Below are 13,383 nucleotides of genomic sequence, written 5' to 3'. Positions count from 1 at the left end.
TGGGGCGAAAATAACCTTTTGTACAGTAGTTCTAGAAGAGGATCTGTTTCATCTGAATCTGAATGGCCTTCAGCTGAAATGCACGAGAAATATTCCAGAGGCTTATCAAATCAGATATTCTCTTTACATTCGGATTAAAATTCAATTGCTTATAAGCAGAGAAGCAAGTTCATCTGAAGCATGAGACAGTTACCATGGCAATGCTAAAGCACATTCCTCCATAAATACATAGAGTAATGAGTACGTTTTTTAGTTTAAACAAAAAAATAAACTGTTTATTTGAAAGCTCAAGAAGGAAGTCAGATTAGTAAAGATGGTAAAAAGATTAATTCAAAGTCAAGATTTTAATGGCCCCTGGGTAACAGAATTGCAACTTTTAAATGGTAGTTAGGGACAAGTTTATGGGATCGACCTCATTTTTTTTTTATGCCATTAGCCCTATTTCTCTGATTGTGAGGCTGAAACTTGGTCTTTATGATATCAGGGAATCTGTCTGTTTGTGTATATGGATATCTGGCTGCACTGGATTTGTGTATTTGTTTGGCTGTCTGTTGATGTTAACATGCATTTCTTGTAACATTCCAAGACTCATCACTGTTGATGGTTGAGAATCCATTCAACTGTCCATCTGTATGTTTGCTGTTCATTTGTCTGTTTGCCTTTTCTAGCTGTCTAAAAGTTAAGAGAATTCATCCATTTTTCTGTCTGTTGCTGATAAAATGTAATTCGTATCAGATGTATTTTTTTTTTTTAAAAAGCTTGATACTATTGTTGTATGGTAGAAATTGTGTTATAGGATACTGTAGATTCCCTATTTTACGCGAGTACTTAATTCCGCGATTCAACGGTTTTCCATCAAATCGCGAGAACATAAAATCGCTAATGCCGAAATTTTATCATAGTTTCATGTAGTTTACATATCTCTGAAAATTAAAAGCGAGATTTTAAAATTCGCGAGACGGGCTTCTCGCGATTTTACGCGGATATTAATTCCTCGCGTTTAATTAGGAATTTACAGTAATAAATTTCAACTGAAATTTTCCATTGGAATGGAAATGGTTACCAGTAAAACAAAATTAAAGATCGCAATGCTCTAACCATGTTAGATACTTTTAAAAAAAAATTTAAACATGCAAAGAAAAATGAAAAAGGCTGTAATCAGATCAGTGAGTGAAGTTGTTTCTCACTGTTAACAACTAGAACAGTTTCGACTTTTGCAGGAATGTAGATAGTTTTTCTTCTGAGTGGCAACAGCCGTAATGTGATGGTATCATTTATTGCGTCAAGTGGAAGGGGTGACAATATTCTCAAGGCAGACGTACTTAAAAAATCAATTCCCTAGAAGAGCAAAAGTCATTATGTGGGGATCTGAGATGATTAAATTTATACCTGCACTGTTTTTTTACGACTGACAGAGAGTATCAAGTTCTTTTCCATTGTGTTTTGATTAGGTAAGAAAATGAATTAAAGTGTCAGTTTTCCATATTTTGTATGAATTGTCTCTGTCCACCTTCTTCCCACGCAGTAATGGAGGACTGTAGACAGCCTGGTTATATAACGTGTGCCAGCGTCAATTATTTTGGGAAACATTGACAACAGTGACGGTTTCTTTGTCAGTTTTTAAGAAGATGGAGTCACGGTTTGCATGTCCAGTGTGATTAAGCTTCCATTAATTAGCAGTAAGAGTATTGGAGGGAATTAGTCCTGGATTGTCGAGAATGTTACCCATGAAATGCAGATCAAGTAGCAATATGGCTTGCAGGCTACATAAAGCAGTTCATTAGTGCTTATATATGCTACCATTCAACCAAGTTGTTGAGCTCATCATACAAACAAACATACATACACAATGGTGTTACTGTTTGTTTAGTGTATAGTGTTATAAGTATTCACCCTCTCTCACCAATGCACCAGTGTCAGTTAGTATACTTTGACACATTTCTGGGGTTAATCAAGTCCGGATAATGAGAATGGCTCAATTCCAAATTGAATCATAATTGTATTATTGCCCCACCCTTATATTTATAACACATAATCTAGTTTAGTCTAATACCTCTTCCCCTCTTACTAGTAAGTTGTGATTTTCTTCATAATCAAGTATTGTTGAAATCTCTTTTAAGCGCCCTCTTTGTCTGCATGTGCTTCTATTGTCATGGCCAAGGCATGCATATGTTTCTTCTTACATAAATTGAGAATTCTGACTCTTCATTTTGTTGTGTATCAATATTTACCTGTGTACCTTAATGCATTCTACGGTGAAGAGCATCGTTTTTCGACTCTATCTGTTTTCATACAGATTGTCCTATACATCAACCTACTCAGCTTCTGATATTTGTTATATTTCAACACTTGGCTCCACCCCCATAGAAAGAAACCAGCTGTCTCAGCTTTTCAATGCAGGTATAACCATACATATGTTACTGGTGGGTCATGTGTAGGAATGTTATTTGTCTAAAAATTGTCTATTGATCACATTTTAATTATTCAACATTTTTGTACATTTTAATGATTTGCTGCCTGGCAATTAATTGAGCATCCCCTTAATTACTATTTGATAAACGCAAGCTTGTTTTTCTTAGAAAATGTTCCCTTAGGTTTGATACAGCAACATGCAATTTGGTGCACACCGAATTACCCAAAATGCACCTACATTGCAATGCGGGGGAAAGTTCATTGTCCATCGCCTCAAGATCATTACATTCCAAAAGTGCTGAAGCACTTAAAACTCTCTGGCTCCCATAATACTATGTGACAGTAGAATCTCTCTCATGTAGTGTAATCATTATCCCTCCCTTCGGAGATGGATTCTCCATTCTCATGCAATACTGTAGTTACTCATCTCCTCTCCAAAATCTGTGGAACTCCAGCAGACCCAGGCATTTCAGCCTGCCCAATTCAACATAGCTTCATGGTGCTAATGTCAGGAACCTGCTTGGAGGAAGATGCATGGAGATTGCAAGGTTCATTGTTTTTCTGTGTGTGTCTGTTCGGTGGTTTGGTGACTGAGGTAGATATTAATTTGACTGTGCCCCGACTCCTTTGTACTGAGTAGAATGTAATTCAATCTTTTTTATCTCAGTGTGCTTCTATCTATCTAATATATCTATCTCTGGTGGCTTTTTGATTTATGTCTAATAGAAAGAACAGACCACTGTGAATAAAATAATGTGATTTGCCAACAGTCAATTGAAGACTGGTTCGGAGTTTCAGGGAAACAGAGAACAGTCTGTGAAATAGGATTTGCATTTGAAGTTTGTTTTGAAGAAGTTTGTTTTGAAGTTGATGAGCAGATGCCTGGAAGCATGTGTTTACAAGAAATTGTGTGCTAACAGGCCCCGGCTACTTAAATAATGCAGCTAATGTTGTTTCCTTTGAGAATTAGACTATTATTGATCATAACCACTGTAAAACATGGGTTGTAGAGAACCTCGATCCATTGGCAGTCAAAATCATTGTCATAACCATAATTTGTTCTGCAGTATATGTCCTGATTTTTTATTATCATTTCTATGGTGACAAAAATAATTCGGTTGATATGAGGTACATGTTTCTCATTGTGGGAATTTTTTTCCTCTTTCTGATAATGTTATGATGAATATTGTTTTTCCTGGGGTTGAGAAAGTTTTAGCATGCCACACTGGAAATGGAAAACGATGTTAATCCATGAACCCATTTCTGCTATGTCGGTTTTCTGTAAGAGAAGATATGACTGCAGCCTAATGGCCCATCAGCTTGAATTCATGTTAGACCTTAAATGAGGGATCCATAAACAATTTGTGTAAGACACTGATTGTCTATACTGCTGTAGTTCCATGAAGGAGATGTTTGAATGGAAACGAAATAAATTATCAGGAATTAAAGATGGAAATCTCCCAACATAGTCATTATCTCAATTAGGATTCGGCTGAGCTAAATCAGATTTACCAGTCAGATTTCCCAGAACAAAAAAAAGGATTAATCCTCATGCAACTGAGTAATCACTAGGTTTCAGCATAGATTTATTTCACTACAAATTTCTGATATAAGACTCTATATAATTTGTCTGTCCTGGATTTATTGGCAGCATTCCTCCACAGCATCAGCATTCTTCAACAGCACTGGGGCCCCTAGATTTTGAGGTGTATTTTTTCAGTTCCCTGTGTTTTTCAATCCCCTTCCCTTTGAGATCCAGCTGTTTTCAATACCTAATAAATTGAGGTTGATGATGAGGATATTGTTTAAGCATGATTCTACTCTGCAGTATAGTTGTCGGCTTCTGGTATATAATAACTTTGGTTGTTAGGGGTGGCATATTCTAAAACCTGGCCTGGCCTGGCCTCTCTTTTGGCTTCAAAACTGGCTTGGCCCCAAATTTTGGCCTGCATGGCCTCAAATTTTGGTCTGGCCCCTAATTTGGCCTTTTAAAAAAATTTTGGCTTCAAATTTTAAAAAAAAAAAATTTCTCATTTTCTTAGATTTAAATTGAATTTTTATTGATTTCTTATACAAATTGAAAATTCATTTTTTTTTTTAATTTGGGGGAGAGGGTGGCGTCTGTTTAGAGCCTCAAATAATGATGGTGGCCATTACTGTAAATGTAGTTATTTATTCTGGTGGCAACGTACACATTTTCTGGATCAAACAATATGTGTTGGTATTAAATATGTTGATGCATGATTTAGCACATGCAATTTTTTATTTTTTTTTAACATATGTGTGGGGATGTTTTACGCATTTTTAGGTTTACTGCATAACTAGAGTACCGGTACATATCACTCGCGCATTAATAACCACTTTTACAATATATAGTCAAACTTCATTATCTCGAACTGGATGGGACTATTTTAAAGCTTTGAGATATCCAAGTATTTGAGATATTGAGGGTAAAATACTTTAAAAAGTAAGTGGTTGGGACTTACAAATCACTTCAACATATACATTGTATTCAAGATATCAGTGTTCGAGATATCGAAGTTCAACTGTATAAGATTTCTGTATTTTACATCAAGACCTGAGTGCACTACCTGTAGTATGGTTGAGTGGCAGTTGGCAGTAACCAATACAGGCATGGCACCTTGTCAGTTGTATCTGTCTGTGTAACCAGAAAAACAAAAGCTCTGCTAATGAACTACCTCCTGTATTGTTACACGCACAGGTTGCATGAATACATAATACCAGAGACAAAAACAAACATCTCTTGGCCAAGTTTTCTTGCTGAATGAGAAATTATGTGGCTAACACATGAAATTGTGTGTAACAAACAGCTAGTTTTTACAGTATAGAGAAAACGAAGGGTACATTTATTGGTAAAACAAGACTTTTTATCAGATTTCTATAAAATTTCAGCAATCCACGAAAATTGGTCCCCAGGAATTAAAATGATTCCACAGTAGTTTCCAATTAATATGTTACATCATCATCAATACAAAAAAAAAATATGATATTATTTGTAGAAAAAATACAACGACAGTATGGTGACTTGAATGGAGACCTCCACGTGGTGGATTTGAACCGAGGCCATGGCAGCCTCGGTATCAACCTAGCAGGCAACAAGGACCGCAACACCATGAGTGTGTTTGTTGCTGGGGTGCAACCTGAGGGCATTGCTGGAAAAGATGGACGAATCCAAGTCGGGGATGAACTGCTGGAAGTAAGTATTTTTGAAATGTAACTGCCCTGTATACAAGTGTTTGTGTATTGTGTAGTTGATTTGTAAAGTCAGAAATTCCACATTGATGATGCATAAGGTCTGCCTATCAATTCTGAATAAAATATAATGATACCACAGCTACTATATAGGTGTTTGGATAGTGAGGTTTCGCTTAAACATTATGAACAGTGTGTGCAATCCTGGATTACACACTGAGACTGTCAGATATAACATGGACGTGTCAGATAAAATTGATGTTTATACATGTATTACATTTCATTGACGTTAAATAAAGATAGAAGTTATTTCTCATTGAACATGTTATATGAACTGTAACTGCTCTGCTGCCATAATTTCCATGATATGCATTAGCACATGATTTGCCATTAGAGAGTAATTAAAGATCATGATCACTTGAAAATGTTTATGTATTTATGTTTACATTATAATTTTTGCTAACTTTTAAAAATTTTGATGGGAGCAATAGTGTTTATGGATTGATGAAAGAAACTGATGGGTGTATGGCAGATAGATATGCAAACATTTCTGTTTGACATAAAAAAATGCACTTTTCCCCATGAGAAGTAGCATGCAATCTTGAATATGTTTATTTTCAAAAAGGGAGTGCATTTTGTAGATAGGTTTATTAACCATTACAGCTAACTTAAAGGTCTCTTCGCTGTTACTGGAAGCATGTATATCAGTATGATGTTATTGCAAAATTGAAATAAGATTGCCACTTAAAAACTTATGTACATATGTATTCAGAGTGGTAGACCCAGAACTTAATTTATATCATATTGTCCCTCTTCTATAGATTGTTTACTGATTGGGTTTTTGCTTGCAGGTCAATGGCCAGGTTTTATATGGCAGGAGTCATCTCAATGCATCAGCCATCATCAAAAGTCTATCCACCAACGTCATCAAATTTGTCTTACTCAGGTTTGTATATATGCTTGATGAAAAAATTGTTCTCTCTCTCTCTCTCTCTCTCTCTCTCTCTCTCTGATGATTAAAGTACACCCCAAGTTCATGTTATTAAGGTTTTTTTCCCATAGATATTCTCAATGTAATTATTTGTAAACTGGTTATAATTAAAAAACATTGTTTAATTACAAGAGTAAATTAGCTTTCATCCAATATGCCTGCTAACTTCCTGTCCAATAATTCTGATACCCCCAAAAAGCATATGTCTCAAATTGAACAAAGCATCGTAAATTCCAAGTGTATATGTCTGATGTAATCTTAGCATTGTGTCTGCTTCATTTCTGTCTTTGTAATTACAAGTCCTGAGGAGGCTTCAGTAAACATTTCGAAGATCCTCAGCAACAAAGAGACTTTTCACTGTCATCGTAGTGTTGGTGGCATTGCAATCACATCTTCAGCATGTTTTTTGTACTTTTTGAGTAGGAGAAGCGACAACTTGGAGCACATGGCAGTTAAACCTCTAAAGATGACAGCTGCCGTTTCCCATGAGGTAATAACACAATGCAAAATGGCAGACAAATTACAATTATACCCCAGACAGCCCACATCATAGATCCTAATTACAGAAATGAGGCAATGTAGAAACCTTGATCTCAAGAACAGAGAAAGATAATTTGGTGAAACTCTTTCCTGGGTGATTCAATTATGTAAAGGAGAAAGATTTATTCAAGAACTTTTTTCATGTTAATTTTCAAGGACAGAAAGTGATGTAACAGATTTAGAACTGATTTCCTTGTACAAGCTATAGATTTAGCGACTCAAATAGTGAAAATAATTAAAATTTGGTAATTTTGTTGGGTGCCAATTTTACAGACCACAATGAGTGACCACAAGACATTTCAGTTTCGAAACCATGCAGCTCTCTACATAATGAGCTAAGGGCTAACTCACTGTAGCAGCACTGAGTTCTTTATACACACTACCACAATGCATGGACATTGTATAATTGTTCTTATATGATTAACACTTCATTAACCATTTTCAATATTGGTCAAGTTTTATAAACTTTCCACCAGTAATTGTTCCTGAAATACTTTGATGAATGAACGCCAAATGAATCACTCTTTCCACAGGATGTGTCTCATTCGGAAGACCAGGACAAAAATGGAAACTTAACTCCGTTAGACGTCATTCAAGTTGTCACACTGGAGAAGGTATGGGTCTGATCTAATTGTCTGATTAGTACAGGTGTGAGGTAGTAGTACATGTACTTATATGTTAGTAACTCTTTTTGTTTACTCGAAATGCACCTTGATTGGTTCTAGCTTGAAAGTACTCAAAGAGAGGCAGTTTTGAAAAATTTCTTATTCACAGAAATGTATGTCATAAATTTTTTCTTTTTAAACACAACTATGTATGGGCGAATTCAAGATAGAGCGAGGGAAGAAGGGCGAAAATTACTCGGGGCAAAAATAACCCTGTATATACCAGTACATTACAGTATTTCTACAAAATGAGTACAAAATGAGTACCGGTACATGTGTATTTCAGTATAAACTGGTTAATATTTACATTTATCGGATACTTTATAGCTGTGTATTTAGTACTAATTACCCCCAGGTATAAATTTGCACATTTATAGTGGTAATTGGGCATTAATTGACTACCGATAGTTGATTTATTCTGACTACAGCAGTATTCAAGTTTAGATGAACGCTATGTTTGCTTGTTTGTACAGGTTTTTAGTGCATGTTGTAGAATGCTAAACCTTATCTACTGAATAAGTTTTTTTAATGTATCAGTATGGTGTCCGTGTTTTGACAGGGTGCTTCGGGCCTGGGTTTTGCCATCGTGGAGGAAGTACGGGACAATCAGCCAGGAATTTTTATCCGCAGTATCACACCAGGGGGCGTGGCAGCTCAGGTAAAACTATATTCTTCATTTAGTTTTTAGCAACAACATAAAAACCAACTAAAAAAGGTCATATTCATTAACTCCCAGTATTAAGTCTTTCAACTTATAAAAATTGATTATCAAGAAATCTGATTAAATCTGGAAATACTTTATCACAGGATGGACAGCTTAGTGTTGGGGACCAAATTCTTGAGGTTGGGGATAAACCTTTAACGGGAGTTCATTATGAAAAGGTAAATTCAAGGAGGCGACTTAGATGGTAGATGCTTTAATTTGTTGAGGCTTTTAAATTTGTTGATGCATAGGAAACTTCTATTTGAAAATGGAATTTCATCTGTATTTGCAGGCAATAGAAATTTTAAGAAACATGCAAGGAACAATCAAACTTAAAGTTCGAAAAAATAGCTCAGAAAAAAAGCTGTCTTTTTCAACTACCAATCACCTGGATCCTGAACCAGGCACCAAATCTGTCTTTCAACTGCAATCTGCTCCAGGTATTCAGTTCAATTAAAGATTCAAATTTTTATTGAGATGCTGTTGAATCATTAGAATTTGTAGGGAGTCAATTTTTATGAATGTCCTGGGTATCTATCCCTTGTCTATGTAACATTCTCAATGAACTATGAAACTGCTGTCTAATTACATCTTCAAAAGAATCCACAAATAAAATCTGACAAACCTTAAATTATTGACAACTCACATAAATTGGTCCCTACAAATTTTATTGATTCCAAAGTGGACCATGATATTCCCAGCTACATGTACCTTATTCATGATATTGAAATCATTGTAAGAAAAAACCTTGCATATAGTTGTGTTTCTCAATGAACCTTGTGTGTTTTTCAGGGGAATCTTCCACGGACCCCAACCCTGCAGATGAAGCCGGGGAGGAGGAGTCCGCCGACCCCAAAACTTGTCCAATCATTCCAGGTCGTGAGACCACCATAGAGATAGAGAAGGGGCGTACGGGTCTGGGTCTGAGCATTGTGGGCGGGGCCGACACTCTCCTGGTGAGTGGAATGTGATCTTATTGAGGGGGAGACTATATAATTTCTTCATTCTTTTCTTTTAATTCAGTTTTCAATAGATAATTGACCATGAAATAATTATTTGCGTTTTACCTGGTAACTGCTTAAAGGAAAAGAAGCTGTTTATGAGCTGCATATCAGAGGTTTTTTTTTAAACAATACTCATTATAATATGTCATTCATCATCCATAGTGAAAGTAAATCAATGGAAATAGATACACTTTGGAATCAAATAGTATCAATTTATTGAATCTGGTTTTATAGATCATATACTTGTACCCTGTTTATGAAGGCTTCTCTTCCCTTAAATTATACTTACACATGTAGCACTGGAATGTCAATAAGGCTCTAGGCCTATACTTGGATTTGTATTAAACACTTAAATTTTTTTTCTAACTTTAGGGTGCCATCATCGTCCATGAGGTGTACGAGGAGGGGGCAGCAGCTAGGGACGGCCGACTCTGGGCCGGTGACCAGATCCTGGAGGTCAGTTAGACGTCTCTCTTGTCTATAGACTCCAATGTCCCTCTTGTGTATAGACCTCAACGTTGCTATTTAGTTCTCATTTACATTACCAATCAATTTTCAGAATTTTGAATCCAATACTGTTGAATCATTTAAATTCACATGAGCCATTTTTGATTGATTGCCAGGTTTTTTTTACAGTTTCATTGGGAAATATTATTCTTCTGAATAATAAATAATTTCATAATTCATTGAGGATGTAAATTTGTGTGTGAGAGATACCATGAAAATTGAACCACTATGAATATTGATGACTTCTGAGTAAATGTTTACACATTAGAGAACAGTTTTTGTATTTCAAATCCATATACTATAGCCTATATTAAATAAGATGTACATTTATGTTGTATAGGGCACATATGTGTATTTTAATATTTTTATAGGTCAACTATGAGGACCTGAAGGATGCCACCCATGATTATGCAATCCAAGTTTTACGTCAGACCCCCTCCACAGTTCAGATCAAGGTATTCCGCGACGACTCTCAGGTGAAAGAGGAGGATATCTATGATATCTTCTCAGTGGAACTGACCAAGAAGCCTGGGCGAGGACTGGGCCTCAGCATTGTGGGCAAGAGGAACGATGTGGGCGTATACATATCAGACATAGTAAGTTTGGCTTGTTACAAGGGTTACAAGAAGTTTTCATTAAAATTTTGATAATCATTGACCTACCTTATTAACAGTCATTATGTCTTAATTGAATGAAGGTGAGTTCGTAGAAATCAATTAAGCTACGTGTGGCTGTATGTAATGAAGATTTTTCAAACATGAGAATACCAAAAATATTTCATTATTACCGGGGTTACATGTTTATTGTAGAACTCTGTTGCTATTGTTTTATAAATTTCAATTAAGGTTAGAGAAAATTTTATGTTAAATTATCGACAAATTCTGAATTTTTAGGTGAAAGGTGGAACAGCAGAGGCCGATGGGCGACTGATGCAAGGAGACCAAATTCTGGCCGTCAACAAGGAAGACATGAGAAATGCAACCCAGGAATATGCAGCAGCAGTGCTCAAAGTAGGTCAAGCATGTGGTCACAAAAGTAGGTCAAGCATGTGGTTACCAAAGTAGATCAAATTGTTAGATATAATTCATTGAGGATTAAAGAAGTGAAGTTCAATACCATTAAATTCTGCTGAAGTTAAATTTAGTTCTTCAATTAATCCAAGAATAATTGCAAAATTTTCATGAATTGTTCTTGGTAAGAGCTATTTTTTATTGGTGAGATCTTAAAAGAACCTTTTCTATGTGGTCATTTGGTTTTGATTTTGACTTTTTTACAGACTTTAATGGGCAAGGTATCTCTTACTGTGGGAAGATTAAAGGCAGGATCCCGCGCCTCATCAAGGAAAAATTCCACCCCAGGAAGTGCACTGAAGAAGTCCGAGTCCAGTGTCAGCAATAAATCCAAGGGAGGCAAACACTCTAAGAGTAAGTCATCAATGAAATATTACATAGATTCTCATCCTCTAGTGCTAATTAGCTGAAATACAGGGTAGACTAAAATTTGCAGTTTTAGTATAATCAGAGAATATTATTACTTCAAAGGAAAGATTTTGTATATTATCTATAGAATATCTTAGCCTGTTATGGATTATTATTCGTGTTTTTATCATATTACCAGTAACACCTCTGTGTTGAAGTATTGTTTGATGTTTGCTTTACAGTCCGCAGTCAAATTTAATCAGTCATAGATTGTCAAACTGTGACATGAAGTAGACATTCGAGAAAATCTACGTACAATATCATAAAAGAGAATTAGAATAGTGATGAAAGTATTGATACTGTAAATTCCTCATATTACACGAGTACTTAATACCGCGATTCCGCAGTTTTATATTAAATCGTGAGAATATGAAATCACGACCACCAATTCTTTGATATAATTTTCTATTGTTCAAAACTAACTGAAAAATAAAAGTGAGATTTTAAAATTCGCGACTGTTGCTTCTTGCGATTTTACGCAGAAATTATTTCCTCGTGTTTAATTAGGAATCTACAGTAGATTAAAAACAAGTTCTCAAAAAAAAAAAAAATGTTTTTTTTGCTCAAATGTCTACAATGAATGTTTAAGCACCTAAGTAACCAGGACCTGCTTTATCTATTACCAGTTGGCTTTTATACTTGTGACACACCATCACCTCCAATTTTCCTTTTAATTCAATTTCTGAATGTAATTCTTACTGGTTTAAATTTCCTAGAATATAAATAAAAAATTTTATTTAGATAATGGAAAATATTTTCTACAATTCATGTTTTATATTAGTAAAAATTTATGTACACCCTGTCTGCCTTTTTATTATTTATTTTTTGCAATGTCCTTTTTACGACTTTATTTTTTTTTTTTTATAAACTTTCCCTGTATACCAAGCAGCCTGGCGGTTTGACCTCTCTGTATTTACATGTGACCTGTTTCCACTCACTGACCAATGTTTTTTCTGTTTTCATTCCTACAGGTCTCCCAACATCTCAAAGCTACTAAACACTGGGTTATATTTGGTCCTCGTTAAATTATTACAGCTGCCATTATTTGTCGGCCAATTTTGACAATATGTCACATAAATGTAAAAGCTTAATTAATCTGCATTTTAAGCATTGGGTGCAATTCCCGAGTGTTCTGTAGACTTTAAATCGCATTTAATATACTTATGTCAGTTAGTGTCGGTGGTAAGACTATCACCAGATAAGTATAGACAAGAAATCTTAAAATTTGAACCCATGCATACAGTAATAGTTAATTATCAGCGGAATGTGGTGCCTAGAAAAATGTTAGCTTTACCACTTGTCTTTATCAATCAGAGGTAACCAGTTTAATCATGATTTTAATGACTACTAGGATACCATAGTGGTAGATTTGTATATGTCATTGGTATATTACTTTTGTCACGTTTTTTGATACAAAATAACTATAGGTGTTGGGTTGTGGTGTCTTTCAAACATGTATAACCAAAGTTAGGTACGCGAAATCAACAAATAATCATGTCAAAGAGTTGTCTGTTATGATTTGAACACTTCAATTGATTCATGTTCAAGATTCAGTGATGGTTTTCTGATTGTTGATCTGTGATTTCGAATTTTATAAAGGGAAATACTGCAGTTACTTCATTGCTACCAATGAAATTACATGTATTATGTATCATGTTTAGAGATTATATTGATTAGTTTGGAAGTTGTACATACTTATACATGGTTGTGATCTTATTTTTGAACAATTTATTTTGTTTACCAAAATTATGAATTGCTAGATTATGAAGTTAACCTGAATAAATTATGAATACACTTTACAACATTTTTAGTTTTGAACCAATTGGATATGTGTCTTATCTGTTTAAAGTTTTTTATCCAATCTTTGATG

General features: G+C 35.1%; 1 protein-coding gene across 11 annotated transcripts in view; it reads left to right on the top strand.

Annotated features, from left to right (window-relative positions):
• The window catches only part of LOC128164997 (multiple PDZ domain protein-like), a 65,962-nt gene that overhangs the window by 46,874 nt on the left and 5,705 nt on the right, over positions 1-13,383 (top strand). For 10 of the 11 annotated variants that reach the window (XM_052829167.1, XM_052829177.1, XM_052829176.1 and 7 more), the window contains 12 exons: positions 5,433-5,629; positions 6,477-6,571; positions 7,040-7,106; positions 7,690-7,770; positions 8,381-8,479; positions 8,629-8,703; positions 8,817-8,964; positions 9,317-9,480; positions 9,901-9,984; positions 10,407-10,631; positions 10,929-11,045; positions 11,312-11,459. In XM_052829167.1, the coding sequence (XP_052685127.1) occupies positions 5,433-5,629; positions 6,477-6,571; positions 7,040-7,106; positions 7,690-7,770; positions 8,381-8,479; positions 8,629-8,703; positions 8,817-8,964; positions 9,317-9,480; positions 9,901-9,984; positions 10,407-10,631; positions 10,929-11,045; positions 11,312-11,459 (1,500 nt within the window). Of the gene's footprint in view, positions 1-5,432; positions 5,630-6,476; positions 6,572-7,039; positions 7,107-7,689; positions 7,771-8,380; positions 8,480-8,628; positions 8,704-8,816; positions 8,965-9,316; positions 9,481-9,900; positions 9,985-10,406; positions 10,632-10,928; positions 11,046-11,311; positions 11,460-12,484; positions 13,316-13,383 lie in introns of those variants that run through there. The other variant, XM_052829173.1, reaches the window with a different exon arrangement.

Source organism: Crassostrea angulata, chromosome 10 (genome assembly GCF_025612915.1).
Source record: "Crassostrea angulata isolate pt1a10 chromosome 10, ASM2561291v2, whole genome shotgun sequence".
Taxonomy (NCBI): Eukaryota; Metazoa; Mollusca; class Bivalvia; order Ostreida; family Ostreidae; genus Magallana; species Magallana angulata.
This window is presented reverse-complemented; position numbering and strand designations above follow the sequence as displayed.